The 17,656-nt window shown below is 45.6% G+C and overlaps 1 protein-coding gene across 3 annotated transcripts in view; it reads left to right on the plus strand.

Moving 5' to 3' along the window:
• The window catches only part of DOCK4 (dedicator of cytokinesis 4), a 1,768,257-nt gene that overhangs the window by 896,792 nt on the left and 853,809 nt on the right, over positions 1-17,656 (plus strand). For all 3 annotated transcript variants that reach the window (XM_085653188.1, XM_085653189.1, XM_085653190.1), the window contains exon 25: positions 9,606-9,740. In XM_085653188.1, the coding sequence (XP_085509314.1) occupies positions 9,606-9,740 (135 nt within the window). The remainder of the gene's footprint in view (positions 1-9,605; positions 9,741-17,656) is intronic.

The following is a 17,656-nucleotide window of genomic DNA, read 5'->3' on the forward strand; positions in this document are numbered from 1 at the left end:
TGAGACCGACAGTGTTTCTAAAATTGCCTGTTATCCAGTGCTCGGGTATCTTTCATAGATTCACATGCCTGAATCATTACGTGTCGTCAATGTGGGAGTACCACGGTACATATAATAAAGCAGTAAATAGTAAATTCCATAGGCTATCATGGAGGTAACTGTGTATTCAATAGCCTATCAACCTCCTTTTATAAAAAAGACCAAACTCAAAACATGACCAGTCAGCGACCAGCACCCTCTAGAACAGGGGTCATCAAACTGTGGGGCGCGACCCCCGGGGGGGCGTGGAGTGATATAAAGGGGGTCGGTCATTCCCAGGCACACTTCTGCCCAGGCCCATAGAACTACAAGGGCTTCAGCCATCCTCCTCCCTGTCATGTGTCTCAGCCCGGTCTGTTGCAGCTGTGGGCTGGGCTGGGCTGGGCAGTGTCTGGTGTCTTATCTCTGGCACACCCGTGTTTTTCACAGGTCTTTAAAGACCATTTACATATTTACATGCCTTTGTGAACTGGTTACCGAGGCTTGGTTATTTTCTGGTTCCCCCACTCTGCCCCTTCCTTACATTTAAACAGTTCTATCACACAGTTGTCAATAAAACTCCAGGAAGTTAATAATGCCACAGTTCAACAACAAATAAAATTAACCAATAACAGAAGAAACATTCATACATCTTCAAAGGTTTTTTTCTGTACACAAATTGTTTTTCACTTTAGCCAATTTCTAGTGAAGAATAATTTATCTTATAACAACATTATATACAAGTACCATTGCATCTCGGCACTCCAACTCTTGAGAATTTGGTCCTGTGGATGTGCTGGAGTTGAACAAATATTAAAGCACTGAGTGTGTAGGCTTAGGGAGCCGTTTGTTAACCTGCGGCATTAGCAGAACCATGAATCCAGGCTTTTTGCCCACTCCTGCTCTGGGACCAAAACTTGTTTTGCTGCCTGGACAAGAGCTGAAGTTTGATGAATATGCAGATTTAGATTTAGATGTAGATAAAGTCCTGGAATAATTGGATAATGCATTTCATGAAAAGGAATATAAAGTAAGGTTGCCAAAAGAAAAATGCCTGCCGTGTGTTGTTTAAAGAGCCTGCAAAGACCTCCTCTTGTCACTAAATAGAGTTATTAATAAAAAAGTATGTATTCATTTGTTATGTGACTTTTCTGTCTGTGTTCTCTTTAATTATCAGTCACGGATCATTGAGGTAGCCCTAGAACACAAAAGTGATTTCTATTTCTATTTGCTGTTCTAAGTATGCACAGTTAAATGCTGAAAATACGGCTTTAGGTGACTGCTTATTTTTGTACCGTCTGGGCCACCAAAATAATGAGCTGGCAACCCTAACCATAGGACTTAAAGTTTGTTGCAGGATCAGCATATTATTTATTTCCTCCACCCTCGATCTCTGATTAATGCCATAATAGCAATAGTTTAACTTGTATCTTAAGCCCTACGCCGCAGTCAATAACATGCTGAGTTACTTCAAGTGTCTGGGAATGCACCCTGCATTCAGACAACTCACTCCTTATTCTCGCCCTTCACTTTCACACTCACAGCGATCACGATGAACTCACACTGATCACCATGCACTCACACCATTAACCCGCTCACCCTGCACTCACAGTGATCACTCTGCACTCACAATGCACTTGCGCTGTTCACCCTATACCTCTCCCTTCAGTCACACGAGCACACAATTCACCCTGCGCTCATGTGACACTTCACTCACCTGTCACCTCTTGCTCAATCTGCAACTCACTCAAACAAGCCCATCACTAACCATGCATTAATTCATCCCACTGTGCACTTACAGCCGCACCCAATTTCATATGGAAACGCAGGAAGTGAGTGTGAGCGAAAGGTGAGGGCTAATGTTAAACTGTATGAGAAGATAGCTGAGAGATGATCTGTGACCTAAAAAGATAATTTGATGCGACCTGGTGAGGGACAGCAGCGATAGGGTAAGAGAGGGAGTACTGGGGTGGGTGCTGAGCAGTGTTAATTTGTAATAAAACGTATGCCAGTGCCCTCACCAGTTGGTCACTGCAACTTCAACCACCCATCCATTGCCTTGCCTGTGCAGCCAATGACAATACCTATGCAACCACCAATCATAACACTTGTACAAGTGTGTCTATTCAGACTATTTCAAGCCCCCAAAGCTATAAGAATGGCATGGGTGTCAGGAGTTTATCTGCTCATCTCTAAATTACACAGACAGAGCCACCATGTTGAAGTCTGTCATAGTGCCAGTGTGCACAGTAAGGTGCCAGTGAGGAGCACCGGAAACCACCTGCTCAAATTAGGCACTGGTGCTGAGGTAACAGGGGAGAGGGACATTGGTTCAAGAATGTATGGAAGAATAAAGGGGAGATTTGAAATGGGGGGGATTGGAGAGGTGTAAGATACAAATAGACAAACATTTGAATGGAGAGACTTGAGGTGAATGAGAAGTGTTGAGGGGCACGGGAGGTGACGGGCCAGAGAGGCCATGAGATAAATGCGAGAGTCTGTTAGAGATGAGGGCAGTGAAAAGACAGAATGGCAAGAGGGGATTAAAGGTGAAGTGAGAGGTTGCATGGGGAGAGTTCAGAAGTTATGAACAGGGGTGAAAGAAAATGGCCTGCAGAGAGGGATCCAGGGTTGGGAGATGAGAGAAGAGGGATGGAAGGGAGAGGGTGAGAGGAAAGCAGCATGGGTAAACTGCTTAACTCTGCACAAGACCGCCAGGGTTTTAAGGGACCTGTGCTGCTCCCAGCCAGGGCCAGGTGAGCGTCTAATGTGGCAGCACGTATTCCTGCAGAGTGGAATGCCCTTCACAAAGGTTGACTAGACATCTTTCTGATGTTAATTGCTGTATTTTGGTGATAAACTGGTAGTCATGGGGTGAAATCTTTCGTCAGTGTTACTGTGTGGAAAACATGTCAAAATAATGAAGCAATGCTATCCCAAAATACGCTGCATAACATAACATTATTTACATTTTCTTTGACAATTTAGTCAAGCCTGTCGCGTAATTTGGTCCTCATCTGCCTCATAATTCTAGTAGCCCTGCCTACAGGTTTAGAAATTTTCGTCAGGAGGGGGTCCTTACGCCTGAAAATGTTGACAGGGGGGGTCTCGGCATCCAAATGTTTGAAGACCTCTGCTCTAGAACCTTCCCAAGAGAGGCTGAATCCCTCAGATTTGCACTGCACGTCGTGTATAAGGAAGTCTCCCTGAGCTCTGCTCAGTTCTTCATCTTTTCAGATAAGTCTTGTTCTGTAATTTTATAGAAGAATGCCTGATAAAAAAGGATTATTTAGACCTTGTAAATCCTGCAGAAAGAAAAGAGTGCATATTGATGATGCCCATAAAGATTGCATCTATTGCCTCCATCCTCATCATGAGGCAAAGTAGTGTAAAATGTGCCGCACTTCTTCAACTAAGACCCTTAAAGATCAAGAGGGAAGACTTTTATTGTGGCTGAAAAGGAAGTAAAGTGCTTCATCAGATGTTGAGAGCGACACGTCCTCCAAGACTTTTAAGAGGCCCAGGTTGCCTGAGGGTCAGCATGAAGAGAGAAAGAAACATTCTAAAATCTCTCATCTGACCAGAGAATCTCTAAAATAGGAGAAACAGCTTAAGGTCTCCTCAGAGATAGGTTCCCCTCATTCTTCGGGGACATCCAAAGAAAAATAGGAGTCTTCAAGCCATTCCAGAAGAAAAATCTGCTCCAAATCTTCATCGGCGTCAAGCTCACCGTCAATGCCTATTACTTCATCAACGACGATGACTCTATCGTCGTCGAGACTGTCGACAGCGCTAACTACATCGATGGCGAGTATTAAGGGTTCCATACCGTTGACGTTGCCTCTATAGCCATTGACTAAGATCTCATCATCGACGAGACCATCGATGAAGGCCTCGTCGTCGGCAAAGATCCTAACGATGACTCCATCGTCGACGAGCCCTCTATCGTCAACCACAGCTGCACCGTCGACGGTAACTCCACCTTCGATGGCAATACCACCGTCGACGACGACCCAGTGACAACGATAATTCTACTGTCGACCTCAAATTCCAATTTCGTCTGCAGGTCCATCAACTCCATTCCTACAAGCTACACAAATGGAATTTAGAACCCCAAAAATGTCTCCACTACCTCCAAGTCATCTGTTAGATGTGGAAGACACTGACGAGGATTCTCCACTACCTCCAAGTCATCTGTTAGATGTGGAAGACACTGATGAGGATGAGGACCCATGTGGAACTGCACATAGCCCTTCTGAACTCAACGTCAAGTGTCAGGAAGAAGGCAAAGACTATGACGATGAGGACCAATTCTATCAACAGTATCTAGTCCCTCATACTCCATATCATCAATTCAGATACTTTGAACAGCCAAGGCAACAACCTGCTCAACTGCCTCAGACCCTAACAGTGGACCTTCAAAATATGCTGGCAGATTATAAAAGGAGGTTTCCTCCTCAAGAAGCGTCACAGTGCCCCCACATCCGCCTGTAGCTCCTCTGACACTACCACCTCCTGCCACACCCAGATTGATGCCACGTCCTATAATTCCTCTGCCTCCCAGAGAGGATCCTACCACCTCTGAAGAAGAGCCTGAGGAGGGAGAAATCCATGATCCTCCTCCACCTACCGATGAATGGTATGATTATATAGTACCAACACCGTCCCCTCCATCCCATCGTCCTTCAGACTACCCCTGCAGGTTTCCACAATACAATGGACAGAGATACTACCAGATTCCACTTGCTCACAATTGTAAAATAATCGGACTGTTTTTTGTACGATTTCAAAGAACAATCAAGAAAGACAGTCAGGTCAATACCTATCAGTGATCACATTTGGCAAGAGGGTATCAAGGTTATGAAGACGCCAGCTTCTGTGGTTCCGGTGCTGCCGAGACTTGATAAAAAATACAGGGCACCAGAGGAGTCTCCTGCATGTCTCACAGGTCATCCCAAGCCTGACTCTGTGATTTCGCAGGCAGCCCAAACGAGATCAAAAAACCCCATCTATTCCCATCACATCTCCACCGGATAAAGAGGGTTGCCATCTTGACTCCATTGGAAAAAGATTTTCCCCAATGGCTTTTCTGTCAGAGCGTCTAATGCTCTAGCCATCTTGGGCCGCTATGATCGGCAGATGTGGTCCGATATGGGGAGAATGAGAGACCTTATCCCAGAAGAAGAAAATAGGGAGGAGATTAATAAGATCCTTACAGAAGGTGAAAGAGCAGCGTCAGAAATCATAGACTGCGCAATGGATATAGCCACTACAAGTTTCTGTCCGCTAGCCAGTGTGGCCTTTCTAAGGCGCCAGGGGTGGTCAAGAGCAACAACATTTCGCCCAGAAGTTCAGTCGAAAATTCTCGATATGGCATATGATGGCGATAGCCTGTTCGGCAATCATATAGATGAGGCGCTTACCGCAATTAATAAAGATACGGATACTGCCAAAGCGCTAGGTACCCTTCAGTACCGTAAAGTACGCTTTCGGGGAGCTCGAGGCTGTAGTTTTTCTGGATGCAGAGGAAACTACCAACGTTCCCAGTCTTACCAGTCCTACCAACCACAATATCGCCGAAGATACAAACAACAATCCTACTGACAACCAACAATGGCTTGTTTCTCTCGACAAGGCTCCAGATGGAAGCCAGTGTATCAGGCCCATGACTCCGGTCGCAAGCAGTGATTGTAACAGGGTACCAGTTACATTTCCCTTCTCCCCAACCGGTGCGAAGATTTCCAACCATATCCACCAGTGGCGCAATATCACGTCAGACAAATGGGTCCTGGATCTTATCCCTTACGGACACACTTTGGAATTTACCAATATACCTCCCAATACCCTACTCAGGGGTTTCGCACCCTCCTCGTCTTCACTTACTCAAAAAGGAAGCAAAGAGTATGCTCCAGAAAGGGGCAATAGAAAACGTCCCTTTTCCTCAGAGAAGGAAAGATTCTACTCTCGCTTCTTCCTTATTCACAAAAAATCAGGAGAGTGGAGAACTATCTTAGACCTCAGGAAATTAAACAAATTCCTCAAAAGTCAAACATTCAGGATGGTCACGCTCTCCGACATCCTTCAGCACCTCAACAGCGGATACTTTATGACTTCATTGGATCTAGAAGACTTGTATTTTCATGTCCCTATACATCCAAAGCACAGAAAATTCCTTCGGTTCACAGTGGCTGGTACCCACTATCAATTCCGAGTCCTTCCATTTGGCCTCAAATTGACCCTGTTCTGCAAACTGGGACTCTCGATAAATCATCAAACATCATCTATACTCCCAAGCCAGACAATGACATTTCTGGGAGCCAGCCTGAAAACCATTCAGAACAAAGCCTTCCTCTCCCAGGAAAGACAGCAGAGGTTGCAAGCGTTAGCACTCTAACTTTCCAGTTTCTGAGAGAATATTTAGTCTCTGCTGGGAATGCTCTCTTCCGCAATTGAGTTAGTACCAGTAGCTCGCTTACATATGAGGCCTCTCCCAGAAGAACTTCAGTGCCAATGGGTTCAAACCACAGGATCTTTCGACGACGTGGTAGCTATCATCCCACTCATGAAAGAGACATTCGAATGGGGGACACAAAAATCACATCGGTCCCAGGGCCTCTCCTTTCTCCCAGTGATTCCGGACTACATAGTAACAACAGATTCTTCTATGGAAGGTTGGGGAGGACACTTGCAGGACCTGCAGGTTCCAGGACAGTGGTCCTCTACTCAACATCAAATGCACTTAAACAGGTTGGAGTTGAAAGCCATTTTTCTCTCCCTTCAGGCTTTCCTCCCTCGAAATCAGTGATCATCGATGTTGATCTGCACAGACAACACCACAAACATGTTTCATATCAACAAGCAGGGAGGCACCAAGTCCCTAACTCTCTCACAGGATGCCCAGCAGTTATGGAACTGGTTGGCTCTCTCTACGAAATATCCCTAACAGTGGCGCATGTTCCAGTTCTCCGGAATACGTTGGCGGCGGCTTTGAGCAGAACCAAAGACAGTTGCCACGAGTGGGTACTAGAACAGAACCATCTGGACAGGATATTTGCAGTCTGAGGAAAGCCAGCGTTGGACCTGTTTGCGACCCAAGTCAACTTCAAATGCCGATTCTTTGCAAGCAGATTCCCTCTCCCAAACTCTCGGGGGAATACTCTTTCAATGCACTTGTCAGGGATCTATGCATACGCTTTTCCCCCTATTCCTCTGATACACAGGGTCCTCACGAAAATGAAACGGGAACACTGTCGCTTAGTCCTAATAGCCCCAGGTGGCCCAGACAGCATTAGTACACGGAACGTCTCCTGTTGTCGGAAGCTCAGCCCATGCGTCTGTTGCTAACACCAACACTGTTGACCAGGAGCCAGTCCCAAATATGTCATCCAGAACCAGCTACTCTGCAGTTAAATTCGTGGCTCCTGAATTCTTCGAATTCAAGGATCTGACCATTTCACAGGAATGCAAAGACATAATTGCTAGATCCCATGCTGACAGCACCAATAAGACATACGGACTGAAATGGAAGCATTTTTGTCTATGGTTCAAGCGTAATGAAGAACATCCTTTACTCTCTGCTTCAGAAGAAGTTTTACCTTATTTGCTATCCTTAGCTAAATCTGGATTGGCACACTCTACAGTTAAAGTTCACCTAGCTGCTATATCTAGATACAGATGCTCATCTGAATGCCCATCCTTATGCTCATCAAGAATCGTGAAGCAATTTTTGAAAGTGCTGTTTCGAACTTTCCCACCCATCCAAGTCCACCCCCAGAGTGGCAGCTAAATGTAATGCTATCACAGCTGCTAAAGCAACCCTTTGAGCCCATCCACAAAGCTGACATAAAATATTTAACATGGAAAGTTGCTCTTCTTTTGGCGCTCACATCAACAAGAAGTGTTAGTGAAATACAAGCCTTTACCATAGCGCATCCTTTCCTGCGCTTCACTGATCAAATGGTCATTCTTAGAACAAATTCTAAATTCATCCCTAAGGTTCCCTCTCAGTTCCATTTGAATGAACCAGTCATACTAAGAACTTTCTTCCCTAAACCTTCTACGCCTGCAGAAGGAACACTTCACACTTTGGACATCAAGATGTCTTAAATTCTACTTGAAAAGGACTAAAGGACTAAAGATATACGCAAGTCAGATCAGCTATTCGTAGCCTATTGACAAGGCCGCCAGGCATTGCAGTTTCTAAGGCTACTATCGCCAGATGGATAGCGAGCACAATTCAATTTTGTCACGACAAAGCCGGCAAACCATTATCAAAGACTGTAAAAGCGCACTCCACTAGGGCAGTTTCGACATTAGCTGCTATGTTTGCCGGAGTAACACTGGAAAAGAGCTGCAACATGGAAAACAACGCACACGTTTACGCAGCATTACTGCCTGGAGTTATCACAGCGGTCTGACACAGCCGTGTGACAGGCAGTGCTTCAAAACTTATTTCAGTAAGGTAAGCCTCTTTCAATAGAGGATTTTTAAAAAAAACACTATATATATATATAGGAAATGATAAATGATGGTACAAATTAAATATATATGTAAATATCTGTCTGTGGTTTACTTAAACCATATCATTGATTTATGTGATATAACAATGTTTATTATGCGCACTATTACGTTGGGTATTTGCATTACATTGAAGGATATTTTTACACTTCCCACCGTCCATTTAAGTGCCTTCTAGAATGATATATATATATATCTGCTTACTATTCTGATTCAGGCATGTGAATCTATAAAAGATACCCCAATACTGGATAAGAAATAAGTTACTTACCTGTAACTGCAGTTATCCAGTATTGGTATCTTTCATAGATTCACATGCAACCCACCCTCCTCCCCGGAGAGGCTCCTCTGGCATTACAGTACTACTAACTACACTTGTGCTGGAACATCTGAGAGACTCCCTTGGGAAGGTTCTAGAGGGTGCTGGTTGCTGATTGGTTGTGTTTTGAGTTTGGTCTTTTTTTCTATAAAAGGAGGTTGATAGGCTATTAAATACATGGTTACCTCCATGATAGCCTATGAAATTTACTATTTACTGCTTTATTATATGTACCGTGGGACTCTCACTTCGATGACTGGGAAGGATTCCGACATGTGAATCTATGAAAGATACCAATACTGGATAACTGCAGTTACAGATAGTAACTTATTTCTTCCCACTGAGAAGACCAAAAGTGTTTCTCGGATGGCCCACGTATGAAACATTTTTTAATGTAATGGAAGAAGATAAGTGGAGTATCTAGGATTGACAGCTTTGAACAATATTCAGTGTGTGACTGATCAGGACCATTTCCAGAAAAATAGTTCACTGAATAAGTATAAAGTGATTCTGTTAGATGACTTTAGCAAATGAAGTGGTAAATCAAGCTGATTGATTGCTGTCATTTAATGTAGGCAGTAGAACAGTTGAAGAACCAAGGCTTAGGAGGTAGCAGAAGAGGAGGACATTTGTTGTATCTGCGAAATGTGGACTTATCAAAGGGAAACAGATTTTTTTTCCTGTATGGACTTGAATCCCAGCTCATGTGTATTCACTAACTCTGTAAGACATGTTTTCTTTGTTTTCTCAGGAGAAGTCCGTATTGGAAGAAGTAGATGTCATTGTCAGTAGTCTTCTAGATATGCTGCTTAGGACCATATTAGAGATTACTAGCAGACCTCAGCCATCGGGCACTGCAATGAGGCTCCAGTTCCAGGATGTAACTGTAAGTATGTGATAAAAGTGCCTTCTATAATAGTTTTGTTTTAGTGTTTTGATAACTGCTGTGATATGTCAAGCATGGTTGGCTACAAGTTATAAATCCACTGTGCTCTTCATCATTTTTGATTTTGTACTTTTTATCAGTAGAGATTTAAATAACTGTACCACATCCTTATGTGATGTTAGCTGACTAATCAAGCAACAATTTCTATTGTAACAGAAGCCAGCATGATGTCTTAAATGGTTAAACGTGCAATATAAATCTCGTTGAGCTATGATGACTAGTATTATTTTTCTAGTCCGAAATGTGGTTGTGATGTATATAGTCGTCAGTAAATTATCTAACACAGATCCTTTGGGAAGCCCTATAACGAAGTTAGTCAGTCTTTGTAGGATAGCAGTGTTGGAATGCTGGGTTTAGAACTGGTTTGACTGCAGTCACCAGGGAATTCTAATAATTTATTAAAAAGATGTGTAGATTATATGCTTCAGTATTATGTACCTCAACTTTGACATTGATGAGAAGCTGGTACATCCATTAGAACAAATTGTACTTTAACAGCAACAGCAATTCAGCTTGCATTGATTGATGGACTTTTCATGTGCAAATGTAGAAGAATATGTATTCTCACCAAGGTGGCAGTAGATAGTTGGCCAAATACCCTATGCGAGCAGTGATAAAGTCTCCACTTAAGTGGTTAAGTCCACCACTGAAGGGCCCTTTTTTGTTGAGCACATTCCCAGTAACAATTCCATCAATGTCAATCCTTGCTGGATAAGGTCCACTAAAACAGTAAAGTGTTGTGGGAGGAATATTTGCAAAATTTCAGCCACAGTCAACCATTCAGAGATGTATTCCAGTTCATTGTTTTTTTGCCCACTCGAGAGGAAGAATCTATGTGTTAACCAGTCTTGGCCTTGCTGTAATATGAATAATCCAACCTAAAATGCTATGCCATGTTCCCTTTGAACATAAACACAAGCATCCCCAAGACCTATTTCAGCCTTGTTGGTCCTCATTAGTGAGATGAAGCTTGGACCCTTTTGGACAGTGATAACAGGGTATCTTGGCATACCTGTTGACTTATGGCGTTAGTCAGCAAAACGTGATGGGTGGAACTTTTACAGGTCGCAACATCTGTCAATCGATCAGAGTTGCATCTCAGACCTTTGTTTTCTACCCACTGTGCCACTGCAGAAAAGGAGGGGGGCATGGCTCCTCTCAATAGTAAGCAATCCCTTACCAGCTTCTCCTTTGTTGGGCCTCATACTTGAGATGCAGATTGGATCCTATGGCATAATGAGTAGGAGACTCAAAGTCATGATATTTTCTCTATGCAGTAGTCATTAAAAATACTATGCAGTGTCAGAATATAAGCCAAAACATCATATTCAAGGCATGTGTGCTGTAGAGACACATGCTTTGCATACTCCTGCCATCTAGTGTTGGGTCCGGATGTTTGCAAGTTTATCTTTGAAGAAGTATTTTCTAGTCACAAGGTAAGGCGACTCCTCCTTTCGGTGATATCGCTTATGGGCATCGACTCCATTGGTAGTTTTTTTTTTTTTTCGGGTTTGGACGTCTATTGCTGCGCTCCAATTTGAAACAGTCAATCGGAATCCCTTCGGTTCGAAATTCACTCTATACTCGCCGGTATTGTTTTCGATTGCGTTACCATCTTTTTCGTGTCGAAAAACTTCTAAAAATTTTCATTATCGATAGAAAACTCTGCCTGCGTCCTTCGAGCCTAGCTACATCTCCTGTTTCCACTCGAAGATCCTGCATCGAGTCTTCTGCTGATGGAACGGACGCCGTTCCAATTCTGTCCAAATACCTGCGCATTGATCTTCATAAGGTCTGTAACCTTTGTCTCTCCCGGAACATAAAAAAGAAGACTGCGACGTGTGTCGGTCATTCCATTCCAAAAAGACTCTTAGAGACCGGCGGGCTCGGCTCAGAGACATGCAGCAACAGATTATCGAGGAGACTCCCGATAACTTTGGCGGACATGTCGAACAAAAAGAGATGGAGTCATCGGTGGCGGAAGAGGAAGAGGCATTTTTCATCCTGGACTCCGATTCAGAGTTGGAGATCGAGCTTGAGTCCCCGACGTTTCATCTGGACAGGGTGCTGTGAGTAACAAAGCCCCTCTGCCCATCAAACCCACTCCGACCAAGCCAAAGGCTATTGGGCCACCACTGCAATCAGGCCACTGTAGGCACGAGGCTCTGATTCCAATGACCCGCCTTCGGACTCAGCACTGAAACAAAGTCAAGCCTTCCGGTTCTGAATTGAACCAAGATGATACACTCTCGACTCAGAAACATTCAGCATCAAAGGATATAAATGACAAATCCAGCTCTGCGCCGAAAATGTCGGCACCGATAGACAAAGATGCTCCTTTGAAGCCACCAGAGCCGATTCTGGAGAAAATGCAGCACAAGCTGGATCCTAATCAAATGACAATTCATTGTTACCCTAAAACTGGATACATTACCACTACGCCAGTGATACCACCTTCCAAAAGGAAATTAGGCACTGATTACAGAATACCTCTAAAGAAGAAAAAGGATATAGATACTAGTCTTATTAACATTTCTACAGCTACTCCACCCTCTTCACCAGTATCTGTCATACCAGCTTCATACCCTTTACATATTACACCTCCTGATATAGACCCAGATATAGCTGATAATGAAGACAATGATAATCAGATACCTGACCCATGGGATGACTATAACAGAGATCCTCCAGGGGACACAGATCCCGATCTATATCCAACCAAACTCTCCCCTCCTGATGATAATACATATCAGGAATTGATTGCTAGAGCACCCACTTATCACTAGGTCACTTTGCATAAAGAGGACCTAGAAGAGGTTTTCCTTTTTGAAACTTTAGGGAAAAGACACAGAACATCTCAATCGTTGCCTCTGTTAAAGGGTATGATGAGGCATGCCTACAATTTTTTTTAAAGATCCAGTTAGGTCACGTATTCTAACACCTATGGTCAATAAATAATATAAACCCCCTCCATCTGAACCCGTCTTTTATTAAGGGTCAGTTGTCCTTAGATTCCTTAGTAGTTTCAAACACACGTAAAAGAGCAAATTCACAAAGCTAATGAGAAGCACCTCCTCCTGGCAAAGAATCAAAATTAATAGATGCTTCTGGAAATAGAGTAGCTGCTCAATCGGCCAACCATTGGCGCATAGCCAACACTCAAGGGCTGTTGGTTAGGTATGATAGGGCACATTGGGATGCGATGGAAGAATTGTTACAATATCTTCCAGAAGAACACAGGAAAAAAGGCCAAGAAATAGTTTAAGAAGGCAAGCTTATTTCCAACTCATCCATTAGATGTGCTTTAGATGCTGCAGGTACTACAGTTAAATGATGCAACATCAGCATTTTACTAAGGAAACATGCATGGCTAAGAATTTCTGGTTTCTAACCAAAGGTTCAACAAACTATACTTGATGCACCATTTGACAAAGAACACCTTTTTGGGATCAGATAGAACAATCGCTAGAGAAAATGAAAAAGGACACAGAAGTGGCAAAATCAATAGGCACCCTTCAGTCTCCGTCTAATAGAGGTTCCTTTTGTCGCTCGTTCTACAGAGGGGACTCCAAATATAATACCACAGATGCCACCACATCTTCATATTAAGTACAAGCACAATGTCTCTCTTCTAGAGGATTTTATGGAGGTGGATACAGAGGTTTCAACTTTAAAAGGTAGATGTACACCTTCACGTACCCCTCCGTCTCCTAAAAAACAGTGACTTGATATCAAATCCTCCCAAACATTCATCACCTGTAGGGGGAAGATTACATCAGTTTCTACCCATTTCACAGTCAATAACAACAGACAAATGGGTGTTACCCAATATGTTTATTGGCTTGAACTCACAAGCAACCCCCCAACATCGCCCCTCATATTACAGTACAATTAGCATTTATAAAGTGCACAGCTACCTCAAAAGAGGTGTCCCGGCGCTATGCAGATATTGCAGTAGAGGATTAGCGGACCATCTAAACCCTAAACTGGCTAAAGAGCCAGGTTTTTAAGGCCTTCCTGAAATCACGTTCCGACTCTATCTGGTGCAAATGAGATGGTAATGAGTTCCAAAGTCTCAAGGGTCCTGACCATGAAAGATCTTCCCCCAAGACGAGAGTTCGCAAAGCGCGGAACACAGAGCAGGCACTTATAGTTAGATCTCACTGTCAATTCCTGTCGATACTGACTAAGCTCAAGCTTAAGGGTACATGGGCCCAGGTTCCTTGCGGCTCGAAAGGCCAGGGTAAGAGCCTTAAATTCAATCCTCTTAGCCCCTGGGAGCCAATGTAGCTGCTTCAGGTGATTCGATATATGAACTGTACCCGCCGAATTAGTCTTGCCGCTGCGTTCTGCACTAACTGCAGTCTGTAAATCAGGTAGGCTGGCAGCCCCAAATATAGACTATTGGCGTAATCCAGGCGTGAAGTCACCATTGCATCGACTATGATCCTGCGGCTGTCCTCCGGCAGTAAATCAAGGAATTTTTTCAAGATTATCAGCTTACGGAACCATGTCCTTATAGCTGTTCTATGATATAGCCTACCATATACTCTTAAAGTACCTTATAATCTTAAACGGTTGTGGTAACTATGGTTTGGCTTTATCAAAACATGTCGTGTAAGGTGTCTAACACTTTGGAATAATACCCCCATACCATTACTGGCGATGAGGATATTATTCCTCCCTTCTAGAGGGAGAAGACATGTTGAAACCTACTTACCCGGGTAAAGTTAACCAGAGCCCCAGCATCACAAAATGGATGCTGCTGCCACAGACACAAGTCTGACCTCCTGCTGCTGGGAGTCCTTCCAGCGAGGGAGGCTTGGACAATAGGTTTCCTGCCTTGGGAGGTGCGAGCACCACCCCAGACAGGACTTAGTGTATTGGGGCAGGGAGGGATGAAAGAAACTATACACTGCCTGGGACACACAAGGTGTCCCATGCGTAGTCCAGTTGAAACCGGCGCTGAGGCACTCCAGCCCCAGCTCTGGCGCGAAACTGGACAAAGGAAAGGGGGTGTAACCACTCCCCTTCCTGGTCCCACCCATAGGAGGGACATTGCAGGTAGCCCAGCCCACTAGCCCAGTATATCAGTAGGTAGCTGAGCCCTGCGGAATTAGATTATCCTGAATCTGCAACTTGAACAGAAACTCTGGAACTTTGACATTCGACCTCGGGAAGAAGACTGAAGAATCTCCCTTGTGGCCAAGGAGTGACCACCCTGGGCAACCAGGTACCATCCAGCGACCGCTGCTTGCTTTGCGACTGATCCTACGAGGGACGACTGCAGAGACTGACCAGCGCCGAGACTTCCAGACACCTCTGAACCAGATCCACCTCTACAGCAAAGCTGAGACCCGTGGAGGCGACGAGGGACGTGGGACCGGTGACTTGGGAAAAGTGGCTAGTAACTGACTAGCGCGACTTCTGAGGCTTCCTCGAGGCTGTGCTTGGGGAATTGAGAAGCCCCCGTCCCGAGCACCATCTGCAAAGAAGATCAGCTCCCCACACTTCACGTGTTCTGCGTGGGGCCCTTCTGCACCCGAGTTGCTCGACGTGTTGTCCGGTTGCAGGCCCGTTGGCTTTTGACCTTTGCGACGAAGAACCTTTGATTTCTCCTTGCTGGTCCGGCTCCTCCAGACTGGCACTCGCTCCTCTGTGAAAGAGAAGCACCCCAGACCTTCCTGATCTGCACCAGAAGCAAGTCCTCCATTCTGCGTGGGTTCCGCTTGCCAAGGCTTGTTGGGTCCTAACTCGACATCGACGCCGCCGACAGCAAGAGCCTTCGTGGGACAGCTCGCCTCCTGGTCCTGGTCGTCCTCGACGTCTCCTGGTACCCGTGGCTGCTGCGACAAGCTTCACCTCTTCACCTGTATCTGCACGACATCGCCTGGTTCCTTCCTGGTTCCTTCCCGGCTCCTGGCTGGTGACCTAGACTCTGTCCCTTCTGCTTGCAGGTATCCTTCCTTCTTGATTCCATCCTTGGGATCCACCGGACACTCTTCACTGACTGCCTGTCAGCAACTTTCCTTCAGGCATCCATAGGAGTCAATGACGAAACCCGACGCAAGTTCACACCTATGCACACCTATGCACCCGCAGCCCGTGGGCTAGGTAACTCCGGTGCTCACAAGGGTATTGACTATCCTAGGGTCCTACATCCACCACGTCAGGCGGGAGAGAGAAGGAATTCAGGTTGCCCCGTTCAAACTCCAGGCATGAAGGTGTAAGCTCTGGAGGTGGGGGTGCAGAACCTGCCCCTCCGACAGCGAGAGGAGGTCTGCCCTCAGAGGGAGACGGAGCGGAGGGCACGAGGAGAGGTGGAGAAGATCTGTATACCACACCCTTCTTGGCCAATCCGGGGCGATCAATATGACTTGGGCCCGGTCTTGGCGAATCTTCCTCAGAACCCGAGGAATCAAGGGTATGGGAGGAAACGCGTAAAGGAGTTGTGAGCTCCAACTCAACTGAAACGCGTCCCCCAACGCCCCCTGCATCGGAAACTGGAGACTGCAGAATGACGGGCAGTGCGCGTTCTCGCGGGTGGCGATCAGGTCCACCCGAGGAGTCCCCCACATCCGAAAGACGTGACGAACTACCTCCAGATGGAGCCTCCACTTGTGGTCGGCGGAGAACTGCCGACTGAGACTGTCCGCACGTACGTTCAGCACCCCGGCCAGATGATTTGCCATCAGACAAATCTGATGGTCCTGAGCCCAGGACCATAGACGTAGGGCCTCTCTGCAGAGACAAAGAGACCCCACTCCTCCCTGTTTGTTTATATACCACATCGCGGTAGTGTTGTCCGTCAGGACTTGAACAGACTGACCGCGAAGGGAAGGGAGGAAGGCCTTGAGTGCTAAACGAATTGCCCTCAATTCCAAAAGGTTGATGTGAAGCAACCTTTCCTCTGGAGACCAAAGACCCTTGATCTCCAGATCCCCCAGATGAGCACCCCACCCTAAGGTGGATGCATCAGTTATCACCGTGGCCACCGATGGAGGTAGATGAAAGAGCTTCCCTTGAGACAGGTTGCCCTCCACGCTCCACCAGGACAGATCCGCTGCAGCTTCTCTGGAGATCCTCACAGACTCCCTGAGATCTCCTTTGTGCTGATACCACTGCTTGCGGAGGCACCACTGGAGCGCCCTCATGTGCCAGCGTGCATGGTTGACCAACAGGATGCAGGAATCGAAAAGACCGAGCAGGCAAAGGACCTTCAGAACTGGAACGACCGCTCCGTTGTAAAATAAAGGAATCATTTCCTGTATGTCGTGAATCCTTTGAGGAGGAGGGAATGCTCGACAAACAGTAGTGTCCAGTACCGCACCTATGAACACGTTGCGCTGAGAGGGCACCAGGTGAGATTTGGGCACGTTTATCGAAAAACCCAATTTGTACAACAGCTGAGTTGTATCCTGCAGATGACGTAGCACCTTCTCTGGCGACTCCGCCTTGATCAGCCAGTCGTCCAAATAAGGTAAAACTGAGATCCCCGACCTTCTGAGATGGGCTGCCACCACTGCCATCACCTTCGTGAAGACCCGAGGTGCCGAAGTAAGACCAAACGGGAGGACCGCAAACTGATAATGTTGCGACCTTACCGTAAACCGGAGATACTTCCTGTGCGACTTCAAGATGGGGATGTGAAAATACGCATCCTGCAAGTCGAGCGACACCATCCAGTCCTCCTGATTCAGCGCTTGAAGAACCTGAGCAAGGGTGAGCATCTTGAACTTCTCTTGCTTTAGAAAAATATTCAAGATTCTGAGGTCCAATATCGGACGCAATCTGCCGTCCTTTTTCGTAATCAGAAAATACCAGGAGTAGCATCCCTGACCCCTCTCCTGCTCTGG

This window comes from Triturus cristatus, chromosome 4_1 (genome assembly GCF_964204655.1).
Source record: "Triturus cristatus chromosome 4_1, aTriCri1.1, whole genome shotgun sequence".
In the NCBI taxonomy this organism is placed as follows: domain Eukaryota; kingdom Metazoa; phylum Chordata; class Amphibia; order Caudata; family Salamandridae; genus Triturus; species Triturus cristatus.